The 19,092-nt window shown below is 42.4% G+C and overlaps 2 protein-coding genes across 6 annotated transcripts in view; one reads left to right on the forward strand and one right to left on the reverse strand.

The window, feature by feature from the left end:
* Positions 1 to 19,091, reverse strand: part of LOC122873564 (zinc finger protein Aiolos-like) — a 30,693-nt gene extending 11,602 nt beyond the window's left edge. Inside the window, exons 1-2 of one of the 5 annotated variants that reach the window (XM_044190444.1) lie at positions 18,956 to 19,091; positions 18,146 to 18,284 (exon numbers count right to left, since the gene is read on the reverse strand). In XM_044190444.1, coding sequence (XP_044046379.1) covers positions 18,146 to 18,162 — 17 coding nt within the window. In that variant the 5' untranslated portion in view covers positions 18,163 to 18,284; positions 18,956 to 19,091. Of the gene's footprint in view, positions 1 to 9,567; positions 9,623 to 18,145; positions 18,317 to 18,729; positions 18,856 to 18,955 lie in introns of those variants that run through there. The other 4 variants (XM_044190443.1, XM_044190442.1, XM_044190445.1 and 1 more) reach the window with 4 other exon arrangements.
* On the forward strand, positions 485 to 16,594 carry LOC122873571 (insulin-like growth factor-binding protein 4). The gene is made up of 4 exons (XM_044190463.1): positions 485 to 842; positions 9,616 to 9,779; positions 10,922 to 11,047; positions 12,909 to 16,594. The coding sequence occupies exons 1-4, from the start codon at positions 485 to 487 to the stop codon at positions 13,044 to 13,046; spliced, it is 786 nt and encodes a 261-aa protein (XP_044046398.1). The 3' UTR covers positions 13,047 to 16,594.
* Position 19,092: the final 1 nt, after the last annotated feature.

The raw sequence follows: 19,092 nt of genomic DNA on the forward strand, positions 1-19,092 counted from the left end.
TCTTTTGATGATCTGCTTTGCATTTGGACACTTGTAGACCAGATTTTTTTGGTGCTTCATTAGAGGGCGGGCGAGCCTCTGGACTCAAACTTCAAGAGAGAGCAAGACTCACCTAAACACAGTGGTGGATATCCTTCCTGCAACTGTTCATTCCAACACAACAAAAACTAGTTCTTATCACCACTACATTCGCCAGCCGAGCAGATCACAAGCAGGCTCCAATTTCTGCGCTGTGAAATTGAATCAGAGGAACGGAGAGGCAATACAGCAGAGGCATTGTGTCCCTGCAATTGAAACACTAACCAGCTGAAAATATCAAAGACCATCCTGGACAAAGCTTTCCTCTCAAACCTCCCTTGTTGGTATAAAATCTGCTGTTGAAGTAGAAAGTGATCAAAAGCCGCACAACACTCAAGAGAGGAGAGGGGAAGCAAAGGGGCTCATACACGAGGGCAAAGGATTGCGTGCAGGTGCCGGGGCTGCCATGGTGCGTGGAGGTGGTGTGGCAGTAGCTTCCTCCTGCTGGGGCCTTTGGGCGTTTGGCACCCTGTCGCTGGTGACGCTGTGCTTATCGGACCAGGCCATCCGCTGCCCAGTGTGCTCCGAGGAGAGGCTGGCCAGCTGCCATCTGCCAGAAGGTTGCGAGGAGACGGTGCGGGAGCCCGGCTGCGGCTGCTGCCCCACCTGCGCCCTGCCTAAAGGGGCTCACTGTGGCGTCTACTCGCCCCGATGTGGCACGGGCCTCCGCTGCTACCCGCCGCATGGTGTGGAGAGGCCGCTGCACTCGCTGATGCACGGTCAGGGGGTGTGCACCGATGAGAGAGAGGTGGAGGAGAACTCAGGTGAGCGCGAAGGGGTCAGAGTCTGTGTGTGAACCGATGACGAATACACTTCTTTACACTGGGCACTTCTTCCTTTTAGTTATTGTCAGTTACAGTTAGGCTCACAGCACCAAACGCACGCATATCTCTGCAAATGTCTATGTCAAGATGCTCTCAAAGTATGAAGCATGTAACAACCGATAGCCACATCTGACCAGGTCTCCCAAACCTGCACTGGCGTCTCTACATCCCAGCTCTGTGGACCCACGGCCAAGCAGACCAGAATATTTTCTATCTCCGCTCACTGGGCCTTACCTGAGCTGGGCAGGGTCAGAGTTGGGGTGGGGGGGGTGGGGGTGACAATGTGCTGCTTGTTTACCCTAATCTCGGCTAAGCCCCGAACCAGAGCATGCACACACACCAGCTCCTCACGCATGGCCTGATGGGAGAGCGCACACAGTCCCTCTGCTGTCTTGCGGCCGTTTGCTGTGAAAGGGGCCCTGCTGTAAGACGCAGAGCAGGCTTCAGAGAGGAGAGCGCTGTGGCGATAGCTGGGGTGGGCGTGTGTGCATGTACTGTATGTGTCGGCTGCATGTGTCTGCACTCTCTATGACTGTGCGGCATGCAAGTCGGTTACCTGTTTTAGTGAGGGAATCATGCATTTTGGTTCGTGCAGATAGTGACACGAAAAATTCACTTTCCCAGCAACCCTTGGGTGTGCAATTACCTCATCACGCCAATGTTAAACTGAGATCCTGCAGGTAGTCGTGTAGTGCAGGCAGTGAAATGCATTGTGGTGGTACTGGGAATGTGAGAGTCTGCGTGTGTGTGTGTGTGTGTGGAAGTGAATATGTGTGTGTGTTTGTAATGGGAGGAGGTAATAAAAGCTGCTGTATGAAATGACTGTAATGGAGTGTGGCCAGTCTGGGGCTATTAGAGCTCTCTGCAATCAGTAATTCACTGGGTGCTCTTTCATGGACGCCCCCATTCCTCCTCCTCCTGCTGCTGCAGATGTCTAACTCTTCTTCTACTGTCGATATCTTTATCACACTCTTCTGGGCCCGCTTCTCATTCTCCTCTTTGTTGTTGCATTCCTTTTGCAAAGAAGAAAGTCTGTTTCCACTTTCACACAGTGGGATGTCTAATACTGGATGTCTTATCTGCATATCCAGTTCCAGTTCACTGCTTTGACGTTGACGTCTTTCTACTGAAGAAACAGTCTCCACTGTTTGTCTTCCTCTGCTCTCCTCAAAGGGAGTGGTGTTGATTTCCATTATGCCATATGAGACAATTGTTATAATATGTCGCAGACTAGGTGGTTCTTTCATTTGTCCAAGATTATCAGCTAACTGGCCCGGCGTTGCTTCCACTGAGCCCAGGCTCCCAGACAGTTACTGGTAATGGCAGTAGGCTATCTGCAAGCACAAGAACACCAAAGATTTGGATCAACTTAGCCAATATAAAACTCCCAGGACGCTCATCTTCATTGCAGCATCTGTTTCCCCTGGCCCTGGGTGCACAACCCCCTCCCTCCCCCCAGCCCTAACAAGCCTTTGAGCGCATCGCCAACCGCGTCCAGCTCCTTCATGAGGATGAGCTCATCGGCACTCTAGCTGCCAGAGCTGAAATGAGAGCCTTCTGCTCTCTGTGCAGGGCCAGCATAGGTTAGGCCGGCACATAGTATGACTAAATGGAATCAGAATCAGACGAGGAAAGCTGTTCTCCCTATTTCTGCTCTTTGATGCTGTGTTGTCCGATCAGCTGGCCCGGAACTGGGTTACAGTGCACTAGGGGGAGTCTTGGGTCCTTTCTCCGGGGCGGGGCGGCAGTAGATGGAACATTTTGGAAAGTTCATAAGTTTTGTTTTCGGTGTTCTGTAATCTGAGCACTGAGTTCTGTTTGCCTCCACACTCTCTCACCCCTGGAGTCTGTCATAACAAAGCAGGGAAGCTATGCCCAATAAATCTCACTGTAAATCAATTCTTCTGGGCAGCAGCTCAGATCTGCTGTATAAGAATGTTCAATGTAAACCATGGCAGCAGAGAGACAATCAGAAAGGCACGGGGGAGAGGCAAAGAGCAACTCCAGTCACAAGCAGGAGATTTCCTTTGTGGAGCATTCACCGAACTTATGCATTATTAAACAAGGGGGTGCATCTTCTGAATACATGTCTGACACTGCCCCACTCCTAGCAACAGTGAACATGCTAGATAAAAATAGAAGAGGGTTTTTAAAAACCAAGAGAATTCATAATGAAAAGGACCCTGGGATAGAGGCAGCTCTCAACATGCCCACTGAAGGGAATTTAGGGTGTTCAGGCTAATAGTTACAGCTCTGCATCTAGATACTACAAGATAACACTTGCATCACAAAGATTTGTGCTGCCTCACGATTGTGACTTCATTTTTAAGGCTAACTGCTAACCGCCAATGAAAAAAGTAGTGCAAGTCCAAGTCCAAGTAATGCATTAAATCGGGTTGGCAACCGTTGTGAGCTATCAGTCCATTTTCTTTGGCTCAAAACAGTGTATTTCTCTCAAAAATGTATCAACCTTAAGGCTATTCTTGAACCAAATTTCCATAGCAACAACAAGCACTATACTGCATCTCATGTCAAGGTCTAAGACAGCTTTAGTGCATCTTAATATCCCATTCTTAGAAACCCTCTCTATCTTAATACTTAGAATAAATCATCATGCGTGTGTTGGCATCTGTCCCTACATTGCTGCCGAGTCTGCCCTGGTGTCGTATTCAAATGCTTCCCTCTGACAGTGAAACGGATATTATTTTCAAACTGATACAGATGTCAGATATGAAAAGTCTTACACCTACAGGCACCAAAGGAGCTGCATGAATGAAGCCGTCAGTGGAGCCAGACTCTGTCCAACTATGCCCAATTTACTGTGACGCACACAGGACTTTATGAAAGCAGCATGCTAACCTAGATTTTCCTTTCTCCTACAAGCGAGGACTCCTCAGCACGTTTTGGGAGTTGTGAACTGGTTAAAGATGTGGATGTATTTTTCAGGGTGCTATATGAGGACTTTCCCAAACCTCTCTCAGCAGATGTCCCTCAATGTTGTGTATTTGCTTTTTTTTTTTGAGGGGGGGGGTGGTTGTGCAGCACATTTGTACAGCTGGGGCTCTTATGCAGGAGTAAATGTGATTAGCTAATTGCTGTCCTCCGTGGGACAGGGACCCCCTTCTGGTGTCGGAGCTGAGAGATACATAAACAATCCAGCATTGTCCTGGCCATGAAACAGGTCTAATCTGAGGAGGACAGTGAATTCTCAAGGGCTGAGATTTCACACGTGAACCTATTAATTGAGTAATAAAAACATTGCCGCAATCTGCATCTCAATATCTCGATAAATGGTGATTTGTATTAATAAGTGTATTTTCAGAGCAGTGGTCATTACTCTTAATAATAATAATACCATTCCAGCTAGTAGGCCCCTTCACTGGCTGGTAGAAATGCTGCAGTATTAACTTTCCCCTCCTTGCACTTCCACTCAAGACCCTGCTTCTGTAAATATATTAAAACAAGAACAATTCACTCAAAATTAAGTTAATGATGTAACTCAAAACAGTTTGACCTAATTCACTGCAGCTGCAGGTTTCCCTCTATTCATAGATCTATTCGTCACATGTAGTAGTAGTATCAGTGCATCCACAAGTGATGGAGGGCTAAGATTACCCCAGCTCACTGACAGAATTTACTCACAGATCTGCAAGCAAATGAGTCTACATCCAAGCAGTGATGGAGTCCAGCCTGTGGAGTTGTCCTTGAGGTTAAAGGTGACTATAATACCTCAGTTCAGTTTATATTGTTGGATAAGTGACACAAATTCAGATGTCTTTGAACATGTTTTTTTTTTTATCTAGATGAAAAACAGGATTGCTTCCTGAAAACAGAAGAAAGTATGAATCTCAGAGGAGGCAGTGAATGTGGGAAAAACCCCTCATGCTGCGCTTAAGTTCCCAACACATGTTTTATTTTCATCACAAAGTGCAATGTTTTGACCTGAAAGATTTTTATCAGGATGAAGGATAATGTTTATCCTGATGATGATCCATCTGGAAGAGTTTTTGCTCTATCTTTCATATTTTTCTGTCTCTGATCCACACCTGTGTGTGTGTGTGTGTGTGTGTGTGTGTGTGTGTGTGTTTTATATCTGGCTTATTAGAGACAATAACAGAGTTTCAAGCCTTAGGCTGAAATATTACACAATTTTTCAAAGCATTAAGCCAAGGCAACCAAAGTGTTTTCTTCAGTGAATATTAATAAACTGCTAGAACGCTGCCGTGGCTAAGAGTGATGGTGATTTTATGGTTGGTTTCAGTTTCTTGTGCAACTGCAAAGTAGGCATGTGCATTTTTAATTATTCTCAGATTTGTTACTCCTAATTATTTTCTGATCCTTTAACGCTAAATAAACACTAAATCAAAGAGGACAGTAAACTGCTGCTGCTGTGCTCTCTTTGGAGTCAAACTCACAAACATGTTGCACTTCTGGATGTCTGCTTTGACATCAGCTGAATGGGAAGTGGCCAGAGATGTATCAGGCAGCAGCAGGTTTCCTTTTCACAAAGGTTCCCTTTGTGATTCAGTCTTGATGTAGTAACTTTCTAGTATCTTTCCTTTGACAAATGACACTATAAAGAGTTCCAAAATTTTAATTGGCCTTCTTACAGCATATATATACAGCCGGTAGTCTTAAACAGTGTTCTTACAACTGCGCTAGACATCAACTCTGATGATTAACTGATTCAAAGAAATCTTCTTCAGTGGTCTGATTCTCTGGCAGCATCCAGTGTTGACTAAAAAAGAACAGTTTTTTGGTAGTAAGCCTAGTTGACTTTTGAGCTCGCTGCCAGAAACTCTTGAAAAAAACACTTTATCAAAGTGTTACAAAACATTTTGGAGGAGTAGCGTCCCCAAAGAGTATCCATTTTTCAGGAGATTAGTCACTGCCGATAAAGTATAATCTATTCCAGGCCTATTCAACTGGTGGCCCACGGGCCACATCTGGCCCAGAAGCAACCTCCGAGTGGCCCAGCACCCATAAATCTGATATATGACAAAATAAGTAAACTACATATACAGTGTATGGAAGTAGCTAACGAGTGAGCCATCTCGCTTCCTTCTCATCTCTGTTGAGAGTTCCACATGTGCAATGCTGATCGGGCAGGATGTTTACGGATGTAGCGACACTGCCAGTCATATCTTTCACAAATCAGCGTTTTCTCATGTGAGTTCCGACCACGCTTAGCAGCTTTTCAAAACAGCTGGCTGTTGACAGTCACAAGCAGGGAAGTGCTCTACTGAAAATATGCCTCTGTCAATCCTGAAACGTAAATTTGACAATGAAAACCGTCAGTTTAACCCTGCCTGGACTGGCAAGTATTTGTTTATTTTACTATAATCTCCAGACGCCTGCTTTAAAATTTGTCATTACCAAAAACAAACAAAAAAAAAAAGGCTGCTGAAAATGTCTGGTCCATCTACATTTCCTGGTTTTAAAATCTGGCCCAATTGAATTTGTACTTTGAAAACTGTGAAATTCACATTTTAATCCACTCTAGGCAAGTTTTATGGACCGACTTTTTTTAAATCAGGCTAATCCCAATGTTTGGAAAACATAAATGAATAAGATGACAGAACAGGAATAACCTTGGCAGAGGCAAAGGCCTCAGTGGAGCCTCAATGGAGTTGATCCCTGGGTTTTACATAAACATATGACATAAATAAACGCTTTAAAGAGTAATTTAACACCAGGCTGAAAAGCAATGTTTTACCTCCTCTCTTTGGTTAAAAGTTTTCAGTGTGTTTGGTCAGAAATGTGCTACGGTAGACCTATAACCACACTAGTTGCACCTGTAACCACACAACATCAGTACACAGTGACATCAACAGTGATGTCACTGTGTACTGACACGCCCTGAAGTACACTTCTACACCACTGCAGCTGCTTTTAAGTTGCTCTTTATAGGGAGCCTTTAAGTTAGCTTTTTTTTTTTTTTTATTGTGGCCAAAATATGTACTGGGACATTTTACAGTTGAAAAATGAAACTGTAAGTGCTCTTACATATGTTCTGCAATTTCTTGTTACTTATCGGCTATAACATATACCCATACAGATATATCTGTGATAACTTAATATTGGCTGATACAGCAGTCAGGCTTTGTACCCTGTAAGGAAGTTGCTCAGCAGCTCCTCTTAGTGTTTTCAAACTCGAATGTAAAGGCTAATCTATCTACCTCACTTCATGAGCGCCTTGTAACTATCCTCAGCATATCTGTATTAAATAGAGCACAAATTAAGTCATTTTTAAAAGGGTACATCTGAGGTTTTTGTACAAATGTCTCACACAGTGGACTGTCTTTTGGCTAAGATCTACGATCTAAGCTAGTGGAAGTATAAACCACAGGAAAGTACTCTGCCAATCTCGCTGAGCATAACTAAATATTTATTTGAGGAGGATATTTGTCTTTGAGGTTTACAAGTTCAGCCTTAAAGCCACTAACATTGAAATTTGAAATCTGATGACCCCTTTAGTTCCTTATGTCAGTGTTCTATGGATTGCAAAGAGAAGACAAATAGTCAGAAGACGTAGCATGAACTTGTCATAATGTAGGTCAAATGATGTGGTGTTACCCGAGGCAGAAAATGTGTTCATCAGAAGGAGAGAGCCTGCCAATCAGACGATGCTCCCACATCTGGTGGCCAGTGTGATGAATGCATTTTCAAGTGCGGCGGCTGATATGTGACAACAAATATTTAACGAAGAACTAGACTGAGCAAGCAATGCAGTTTATTGTGAAACAGACGTGGAGTTTGTCAGCTAACAAAATGGAGCTTTGTGTTCACCCTACTGTATGCTCAGCTGATCAGCGCTGTATCACAGTAATTATACGCTGTATTGTCCTCACACTAGGCTAATACAATAAGACAAAGATTCCACGAATGAATTTGATGATGAATTTAACCTGCTGATTAATGGACAGCTAGTGGTCTTTGTTTATGTCCTTACTGGATCTTGTTGGCTTAGTTTTGGCTCATTACAATGTACCAAAAGACCAAAAAGACAGGTTCCTGACTCTGAGTATGATTATATGTTTATTCAAGACCTTTCTTTATCTTTGCTGTGCACCTGTGACTGGCAATGCACTGCAATGTATCAGCTCCAGGGCTGATAATGCACTGTAGGAATTACATTTCAAAAGCCAAGAGCTGCTGATCAACATCAAATGAAACCACACAGAGAAGTGGCAACTTCCTTCATGGAAAACAGCAGTGGTAGCAAACAGGACATGCCACCCCTGACCCACTTCTAAATCACTTTGGCTCGCCCTACGAAAGAGCGTGGAGTCGGAAAAAGCGTGAACTGGCAAAAGAGGAGAAAGAACGACTTGGAACGAAGGAAACAGCTGAAACACTGGCTCTTGTGGAAGAAAGTGCTGATGAGCAAGGCTGAACAGCAACAAGACTAAAAATACAAACAGCCAAGAGACACTTCCTCCCAGACAAGCCAAGCCAAGCAAGATGACTGTCTATGAAGTTTAGAGAAACATGGTCACCTTCCAACTCCTGTCGCCGAGTTGTAAAAAAATCAGTCATCGCCAGAAAATGGCCCAGGATCAACATCCTGAATACTGCAAGGGCCAGGACTAACTCGAGAACTAGTACTGCAAAAAAAGTACTGGTTTGGATGTGTGTATGTATGCTTTCATGCATTGTAGACCTGAGAAAAGATTGCACAAGATTAAGGAGGCTACCGACCCACCTTCATTGTCTCTTTGCCAACCGCAATTAACTGGATGCCAGGCAGTGACCTTAGATATTAACCAGAGCTCAGATTTGGCTCAATGGTCAGAGCGAGAAAAGCTTCAAAATGATAAAACCGAAGTTTAAAGTGCTTTGATTCCAGTGCCAATCTGTAAAATGCCATGGGTTATGAGCAGAAAGCATAAAACGCTGCCAAGTCTTACAAGCCATGGGTGAAAGGCAACATGCATGTGCACAAAGAAAGACACACACAACCTTTATCGCTCGTTTTGTCCATCTGGTACCCCCCAGTCACCAACCAGTGCACACACACACACACACACACACACACACACACACACACACACACACACAGTTGTGCCCACTTGTGACAGTGCAAATACCCTCTAACAACCTCCATCTGGCACAGACTGAGGTTGTTGTGGAGGGGTGGAGAATTAAGAGGGAGGGGGGCATTTCCTGAGGAAGCAGCTGGCTGCCTGCAGGGCCACAGAACTGCAGGATTACAGGGATGCAAAGGTGAATGTGGCTCAGACCACAATGTACAGAGGGTGGCAGAACAGGCGTGGCATCATTTAAAAAGCCTCAGAGGTCGTGGCATGGCTGTGGCGCAGTAGTTCAAAAGTACCCGGGCGAGAGCCGAGGTACAGATTACCCCCAGAGCGGGAACACGGCTCTGTGTCCTTGAGGTTAACCTGGCCTAATTTTTAGCCTACATCTCACCACGTTCAGCTGTATGGGATGTTATGTAGAAGGACAAGGAGGAGTACGCTGCTAAACAGCTGCTGCTCTATATCTGACACCCAAGCAAATCATTAAAATAATGGATGTTGCCCTAAATTATGCTCATATCATTAAATGTGACATTATTATGCTGCACTGACAATCATGCGACAATAGCCTTACAAATGTTTTTGACGAACTGCTTCTGTGATACTGTTGACAGTGCATTGTTCACCTTTCTTGCTGAACTGAAGGAACTTATGCATGATTCCTTGTCCTTCAGCGATGGACAGGCAGGATGAGATCACCCCCGAGCACCCGAACAACAGCAATATCCGATGCAGTCCACAGGATAAGCGCTGCATACAGAAGACCCTGGCCCGGCACCCTCCGAAATCCACAAATCAGAGAAGCAACGCGGCCAGGGAGGAGACCAAGGCGGCGCTGGTGAGAGAAACGATCTTCTGACATCTTATCGGTTTCACAGCAAACAACAAACCCAGGCAATCCCCTCTGCAGCACATGCCTCAGCCCCAGCAGGTGTTTTACATTAAGGCTTTATAGTTCCAAAGCCACAAGCGTAACAGTCAGGTTATAAATCGTACAAATTAGTTATTTACAGACCGTAACCTTTAATTGCAGTCTTGCGAAATAAAGTACAGGTGCACATTGACATCAACATGCAATTTGCTGATTTAACATTGGCAAGAGCAGGATCATAACATCCCTATTAATCAGTAACAGGCTGGTTTTACCACATTTTAGTACATTCATGTAACACAGAAACGTACGGTTTACCTTATCCTTATATATTTATGTTTTTAAAGTCTTCGTGGGAATGCAGTTGGTTTGGCCGTGCAGACAAAATGATGCATTCAGATGCAATCATTAGTTTGTGAGCTTGTGAATTGAACGCAGCCGACTCGCGGCACTATTGGCAGATATATGTATCTACATGCACAATGTAAGGATGTTGACATTTCTTAGTGTCAAATTAAAACCCGTGTGATGTTGAGTTTAACTATCACCCCATAGCTGCACTTTGACTTTGATTTCAATAAATCAATCATGATCATGAATCATCGTCGTCAAAATTAAAGTTGGGATTTTTTCCAACAGTTTATATAATCAAATACTAACAAAACTCTTCTGTGCAACAACTGCCACGAGTTCCCACGGGCACTGAAGGCAGTGTGCTCAGCAGGTTAGATGTAATTTGTGAGTAATAATCTTTTAGCCCAAGAGAGGACAAAAGTGAAAAGTATAAATCCAAAAACCAGTTTGCCTGGTATTTATTTTCTACTATCACATTATTATTACTGTCATATTTTTTAGACATTACAGATTTATTATTCATTACTTTTTATGACTAAATGAAATGATATATTAACTTATGGTGGTTGATTTTTAGATTTTAACTAAACTTTCTCATGATTTTCTTAGACATTTTTGAAGATGAGACGTAATCATTTGGCATTCTTCTTTAACACGGCCGTTTTCTTACGCCACTGCAAATGTCTACATACATCTACGCCTGGAGCTCTGCTGATGTGAATAAACATCAAACCAAAAAACGATTTCTCCTACAGGCTCCATGTCGTGCTGAGCTACAGAGAGCGCTGGACAGACTGGCATCAAATACCCGCACACACGATGATCTCTTCACAATCCCCATACCCAACTGTGACAAGAACGGAGATTTCCACGCTAAACAGGTCCGTGATTTCAAGCACACACTCATAATGAGCTTGATTGAATTACTGAGCAGACCACTATTTGGCCATGTGTACTGGTGAGCTGTGAATCTCTATTATTAAGCCAATAAAAAAAAAAAAAAAAGAAGCCTATCTTTATACTTCAAACAGTTCCTTTCAAACCACATCAGCAATCTGTGGGCCAAAACACAAATGACTAGTTCAAGACCAACACAAAAGTGTCTCCAAGCAGACTGTCATGGTAATGCCAAGACCTTATTTTTCTAAGCTCACATGAAAAGTGATTTACTTTCTGAATTCAACAGTTGAACTGCGTGTGTAAAGTGGTTTCCCCTCAACTGTTGGACAATAATCGCTTTATTGCTGTGATGGATGCAATTAGCTTTTGGATGCAGTTGCTCTTTTGTTATTTTGCCTTTGCAAGATTGGGCAACTATGCAGATAAGAGTGAGAGAATCAGAGAACATAAAAACACAGATAAGACTGCTCTGAGTTGTGTACGCAATCAAAGCAGCAGACGCAGAGTCAGTGATAAAAGGAAAGCTCTGCTAAGGCACTAGTCATCAAGTCTGAGTTATGTTGATTGTGTAACATGGTTAAAGTATCTTTGTCTGCTCAGATTCACAGGCATCTGTTTACTGTTTAACTAAAACTGCACTGTGATAAAAACCTATTGGGAAGTGAAGCACAGGTCACGAGGGACAACTGGGGATCATTTCATGGCAGGGTTGCTCTGAGATTGGTAACTGGTCTTGGAGGCTTTGTGAAACGGTAAATCACTACAGAAAAAGTGCAAAATCACACAATAAATTGTTAAACGTTTACAGAAGGAATCTCCGAGGTTTTTAATCAAATTATTGAAATTACTTGAAACACTTCTCACAGTTTCTTTAAGGCAAATTTAAGTGCCAGCTGGGTGTGGGTGGGTTCACTGTGTTTGTAGCGTTTAATGTATGATTCTGCTTTCGGGTCAGTAGACAACATTCTTTTAATGCGGTCCGGTGCTAAAATAGTATTATACCTGACAAACTCCAGTCATTTGACTATGTATGCAGGAAAAAGCCAAGTGCTGCAAAACAATGAAAACATCTTTAAAAGCCAGGTCTGATGTCATCTCAGAGAAGTACGGCCCTGCCAACAGAGCTTTGACTGCTCTTTCAAGATAATCAAGCTGGTCTGTATCCTCTAACCTAGTGCTCAGTTTTATATAAACCCGCATTAACTGATTCTTGGGGGCAGCACTACAAGCTGTAAACACAACACTGACAAATGATCCCCTTATTGGCAAACTTTTGCTTATTTACACATACAGCAGATACATAGCAACATTAGCATTCTTCGGGAGTCGTGTTCGTGTCCACCCGGCAAATGTAAGTCCAAAATTCGCTCTCCTTTTAGCTGTTTTTTCTCTCCACCGACTGCTGAGGGAAATATCTGGCTCTCCGGTTGCTAAATGCTGCACTATATTCACCAGCTAGTCGCTAACGTTGTCAGTGTGCCATTCGGTGCTGGGCAGGTAATGTACAGTGGGTTTTTAGAACTTTTTTTGTTGAAAACAGATACCTGCTGCTGCTGAAGTAGAGTAAACCAAAACAGTAAAGTTGCGAGCAGTATTTTTTAAACCAAAATACTGGTTTAAAAAAATACTATAAAGCTCCGTAAAGGTGAGGGGAACTGCAGAGTGAGGTGATAAGTGTCTGTGGGTTTATCGTTATGAGCGGCACCCTTTTCACTACACATGGCCATTTTGATCCATTGATAATATACAAATATTTATTCCAGCACCTTTAATATTTGAACCTGTAGTTGAAGAAGCTGTTATATGTAACTGGAATATTCTATATATCTTTTATGCCCACAGTGTCATCCTGCACGTGATGGCCAGCGGGGGAAGTGCTGGTGTGTGGATCAGAAGACGGGGATGAGGCTGCCGGGGCCGCTGGAGCTGCGAGGGGATCTGGACTGCCACCAGTTAATGACTGCTACCCTGAGGGATTGAGGAGTGAGGAGCAGCAGCGGGGGTGCAGGAGCAGCTGAATTCTACTGGTGCTTATTAGTAGAACTACACGAGGAAAGGACTTTGCTCTAAAGCCTCGCTTCACCTGAGGCCAACGGTACTTGAGCTTGCGCAACAAAAAGGAAACCATTGAATTGAGTTCTTTTGCTATTTTGTGTCTGTGTTTGAGAGTATGTGATCTCTGAGTCTTTTGAGCACTTGTTGTGTATTGTTTCTACTATGTGACCTTAAGACAGATAGTCTTTAGACACATGCGCTTTAAAGTAACAGGTGGCAGAAAAAAAAAAAACCTTCCACAGATAACAGTTGTAGTTGTGATCTTTGTTAGAGAGCAAAAATGTGTTGTTTTCTCTAGTCTAACCTCAGTGGCGTACTCTTGAAAAGTCAGAAAATGCATCGACCCCACCAGATAATCAGACCTGAGACACAACAGGAGCTGTTAGCATTTGTTTTATTCTTTCTGGAGCACTAGATCAGTTGGAATTACTGCATCAGGACAATCCAGAAAGGTTATCAATTAAAGGATTGTGTACTAGTTTTTCACACAATGTGTGTAATTTGGTTGTAACGTATGGCTCTTATTCTACTGTCCTATATGTCGTAAACGCCACTCATCTGGTAAGTTTAGTTTGGTTTAAAACAAACCATGAAATGTGTTTGCAAACACGAAGTCTAGTTCAGCGACAACAAACGTAGCAATAAAAGATGGGATGAGAACAACGGATAAAATGAGAAAAAAAGAAACATGGGTAATAAAGAATTTGCAACAATCCTCTGCCTTGAGTTGCCAAATGATAAGCCATAGCTTTTCACAACGTCAAGACCAAAGTGAAAAGTGAGATTAGTTTGAAAAACTGTATCTCTGAAAGGCCAGAATAGATTTGCTTCATCACCCCCGTAACTCTGCATCCTCCTCTCTTTGCCGACGAGCTCTCTCTAGCATCGCGGTCCAGAAGGACTGGCAGCGTAGCTGGGCTAGAAACTCTGTACACTGCTGATAGGATAATCTTATTTTTCCAGCTGATGCTAAGATGCCAGTGTGACTCTCGTGTTTGTATGAATATGCTTCAACATACAGGATTTCTCTCCAAACAGACTGCTTGGCAGAACTTTGGTGGTGCTATATACTGACTGTGCCAAAATACACAACAACAACAACAACAACAACAACAACAACAACAACAAAAAAGGCTTCTGCACTTTTTGGGCATTATTTAGGATTGGAACAGAAGACGGGGACTTTCAGGTAGTGGAGCAATTAGAATCAGCAAGTGTGAGGATCACCTACATGTGTGACCATCTTCCATGTGTGTTTTCAATGTTATTGTAAACAAAACATCCCACATTGGTTTTGCACTATCACTGAAGCTAACTGGCTGAATGTTCCATTGGCCAGTGTTGTAAATTGCAGGCGTGATGTGTATAAAATACACAAGCAGAGTGTAATAAGTTTGAATGATTAAGCTCCTGGCAGCATAGCAACTCCTACTTAACATAAAGTTTTGAGTGGAGGACTCTGATGTAGCATTAAAGATAGCATGATGATTATGTGGAAACCAGAATTTCCTCTGTTAATCTGACAACGCTAGTTTTCCGTTTTTATATCGTCTGTAGGGCATCACACTAATAATTACAGGAGCGTATTACCAGCGTGAGTGACATAGCTGCTCATCGAGTACTTGAGGTGCGGTAGGCGAGGCTGGTGTCATCCTATAGTGATTTGATTGTACTGGTGTTGTGCATTATGAGTTCAGGGCAGAGTAGCAGGATAAAGCTAATGCTGGTGTTTGTCACCACCAGATATGGACAGCCTGCTCTATCTGTTTCCATGGGAAACTTTGGTTATTATTGACTCAAGCAAAAATGCATCTTGTGTGGAGGGACAGTCATTACTGGTGTTGGTGTTCCTCGGGCAGTTTGTGCCTGGGCTTGAGTTCACTAGGGGGGACAAAGAGCGTAGCGAGTCCGGAGAGAGAGTCAGGTCATTCCCACACAGAACAGCATAAATGTCAAGCTAACAAATGACTGGTGTGTAGATTACAGGGCAAAAAAAATCATAACGAGACAGATACTCACAGGTAGTCACACAATAGATTTTGTCTCCACACTCTGATTTTACCAGCTGAGCTTTAAGTAGGATTATTTGAGCACAACACACTGAAGAGAGGTGCATTCATCTTCTCACAGAAATTTTAAAAGTGCCATGAAAACTATTATTACTATTATTATGCATTTTTGCACATTTTCCACATTGAATTTGGTCTAATCTTTTTTTTTCTAAAATGCAGTTAGTATATGCATATATAGAGTCGGAGAAAAGTAAAATGCTGTACATTTCTCTCATTCGTTAGTGAAACATATGCCCTTCAGGTGTGAAAAGTAGTTGCTCTCCCCCAGTAATCTCAACTCAGCTAACTGGGGTCGGCTGGCGTGTGCCAGAACGAATCTGACAAATGTTGTCCCTTATCATCAGACTGAGGGTTTCTCTGATGTACCTTCAGTGCATCCTGAGGGTATCTGAGGGTGTGAGGGTGAAATTCTACAAAACTCACATATGCAATTGGAATAAAAATTACGTACAGAGAATTACAATACATTTTCCATAGATTCACATCCTATATGGTTAATCATAATAAACTGTTCAAATGAAAACGATCAAAGGCAACGTCTTTTCTTGTCTCTGTGTTAGCCTAGTTATTTTATAATATATATATAATATCAGTCAGAATTCCACACTTTTGCTCCCCAGTTAATAACACTACATACTGCGAGGAATTTCATCTTATCACTTAAGCCAATGGTCAATTTATAACCGTTGCTGGAAACAGTGTATTGCCACCTGATGACCACTTTTACATGTCACTATAGAAAGAAATGTATCCAAAGGTAGTTCACCAAAACACAGACAGATAGATAGAAGATGGTTTGGGTGGAGAATCTTTGCTACAGCTTAAAAATATCAAAAACCAAATATCCTAAAAATCGTTCCAAAGACTACAAGCAAAATATCTGGAGACGTCAATACTCATTCAGTGAACTGCATGCACGCACAAAAAGTTCCAGCAAAATCCTATCTTATCATTTATCAGTTAATGAAGGGTTACTAAGCCCATTCAAACACATTTTACTTTTAACTAATCGGACTCTAAGAGAGAGACGGCAAATGGTTTTGTCTTTGATTTTGTGAAGGCCTTTTAACTACATCAGCTGTGTATTTAAGCTATAGTACGTTGCTTGATCTCTAACTTTGCTTTACCGAACTGTAATTGCATTTCTCGAGAGTAGACTGTTCCTGTTTGCCTTTGATATTATCTATTAATGTGTAGAAGATATGAAGTAATGTTTGCATGCATACAAATGGACTTGGGTTGGAAACAGCTAAGGTCTTGTGTATCTTGTCCAGAACAGGACCGTTATACTCAAACACTGAAGTAATCAAAGAACTGAACCAATTAAACGATCAGTTACATTGTAAATGTTTACCCAATGAAAATGTAATACATCAATTAAAACACTTTAAGAAACTACAATGCTGTGGTTGTTGCTGTTATTATTAATAGCAGTAGTAATACTAGTAGTAGCATTGGACGATTTTAGCTATACAGATAAGCTCAAGTAATTGAGTAATTAATAAGAGGTACGTGAGTAAATTAGAGATTTTCTTATTGTACTACGCACGTGAGTTGTGTGCGTGTGTGTGTATGGTAGTTGTGTGTGTGAGGATATAGGGGGAAGAGAGAGAGAGACAGAAGAAAAATAAATAGACAGTAAGTAAATAAATAGATGGGGGGGGGTCTCCAACGGGACGAAGAGGAGTGGGGGTAGAGCCGGGACAGGTCAGGACAGCGTTTCATTTATTTTTCCACCTCTAATTTATTCACACTTTCTTTTGTGTTGTTGGCCAATAAGTCACAAGAAGCTGCAGTATGGAAATGTCATAAGATGAACTACTCACTGGTGACAGGCTTTTCTATCTATTACAAAGGCATTTACTATAAGTTTATTTTTCAACTGAAAATTTTTCTGCAAAATATTTTGGTCACAAAATCTATTAAATATCTACATCACAGATCCTTATCAAAAATGTCGGTTTATGTAATGTGTTTATGTTAAAAAAAAATATAGGAGGATATATTGTTACTAGATTTTTAAACTCTCAAATATTGGCATCGTCCTCAAAAATCCAGTATTGGTCAGGCTCTAGTAGTGGTAGCTGTAGCAATGGTAGCAGTAGTGTTATTAGAGGAAGCAACGATATGTGACTATTTCTAAATGCGTACATGGGATTTGTTAGCTATGTGAAGTACAGTCCACCTTTGAGTTCCAAATTAGCAAACATTAACCAAAGCAGCTCTACATACTGTGCCAAAATCAAACAGGGAACAAACCTTGCATGACTACGTAATAAGCTGTGTTCCAGGATGCACTTCACATCCAAACTTACGACGATCGACATGTGTGAGAATACTTCGGAACTTATCAGTCTACCATTTTCTTTCATCAAATGGCAAAAAGATCAAATTGTTGCCTCCAAGCCGGAGGCAGAAAACGAAACATTTGTCGACTTTTATGAACAGTCTATGAATATGTTTATGAATATGAAACCAACCAAATCAGCAGGACGATGTCATTTGCACAGTTTTATACATAAATGTTGCTGAGTCTAGGCTTTGAAATCGAGTTTCCTTGAGCCTGTCGTGAATGCTGGTTAGACAGACAGGTCAACGATAATACTCAAGGCATTTGTCCAAGGAATACCTCTGGAATGATACATCATAATAATCTGACTACAGCAGCTTCTAAAAATACCTCCACCATCCACCACCAGAGTAAACTTTCAAGTCTGCTTAGTTCCACTGCCTGAGTCTATTTTGGAGAGCTCTACAGGCTTAAGAACTGGGTCTGAATCTGCACTACAAGAACAGCTTTACGGGTTTCCCTCTGATTGATTCAAAATGTCACCTGGGCCCTGTTCTGCCCCTGGGCGTTCACAATCCCACGGCTGTGCCTGGGAGGCCCTGTGTGAATGTCTGTGTTAAGCCTGCACAGTAGCTTACAGGAGGCATGTGACCTCCACCTACCTCCAGATGTACTCCATCACAGGTGTCCGACGCTAAACAAGGTCCTGCCCATGCCTTGTGCGTGCGTGGGTGCTCGTGCGCGCGCGTGTGTGTGTGGAATCTGCTCCCCGTCCCATCCATACAGCTTTCTGGCCACGGCCTTGTGAATGAAAAGAGAATGAAGCACCACACCTGCAGATGAGATCACAACAGTGTCTGCGTGCATAGTATACAGGATGCAGGTCAAGCAGAAATAAAATAAGCTCTCAAGTGTGCAGTGTAAACAGAAAGAAAAGGGGTCACAATGAACACAATCAATTAACAAATCCTAAACAAGTACTATTCAGGTTGAATAGACAGAGATGTAGACTAAATCCTACAGGCTTTGGATTGTTATCTTTAGGGAACACACTATTACAACTATTGACCTGGGCGGCTCTCAAACAATGAGAACAAGAATGCAAAGTATTTCAGTTCTCACAACAAGGGAGCAGTGAATAGGGCAACCTTGATTTTCTCAAAAGCTTAGTAGCCTGTGAAGCGTACGGTGACATAATAAGTCTTTCTAACTTTCCTTTTTAAATATTATAGCATGAGATTATTACCTTGTAGAAAAGAATGGGTGTAAATTGTGGAGCATCTGCACTGACATGGCACATTTTTGACATGTGGTGATGTATTTTGCAGTCAGGGTAACAATACAGGTCAGCTTTTTGCTTCTATACAACTCAGGAGTAAACAGGCTACATTATTTTTCTTGATGATGCACATCCGCACCTTCAAGATAAAGCTATGGAGATAAAACCCTATTTAGCTGCGCTACTACGGTACCTTCTCTTTTTCTCTGAAAGGAATGACTGTTCTTGAGGAGAAAGATGTTTCTGCTGTTATATCAATAAGTGAGAGCTGCAGCAGTGACCGTTGAGGGCGATGAGCATCAGCATCGAGGCACGGAACAGCTGTAATGA

This window comes from Siniperca chuatsi, linkage group LG3 (genome assembly GCF_020085105.1).
Source record: "Siniperca chuatsi isolate FFG_IHB_CAS linkage group LG3, ASM2008510v1, whole genome shotgun sequence".
Taxonomy (NCBI): Eukaryota; Metazoa; Chordata; class Actinopteri; order Centrarchiformes; family Sinipercidae; genus Siniperca; species Siniperca chuatsi.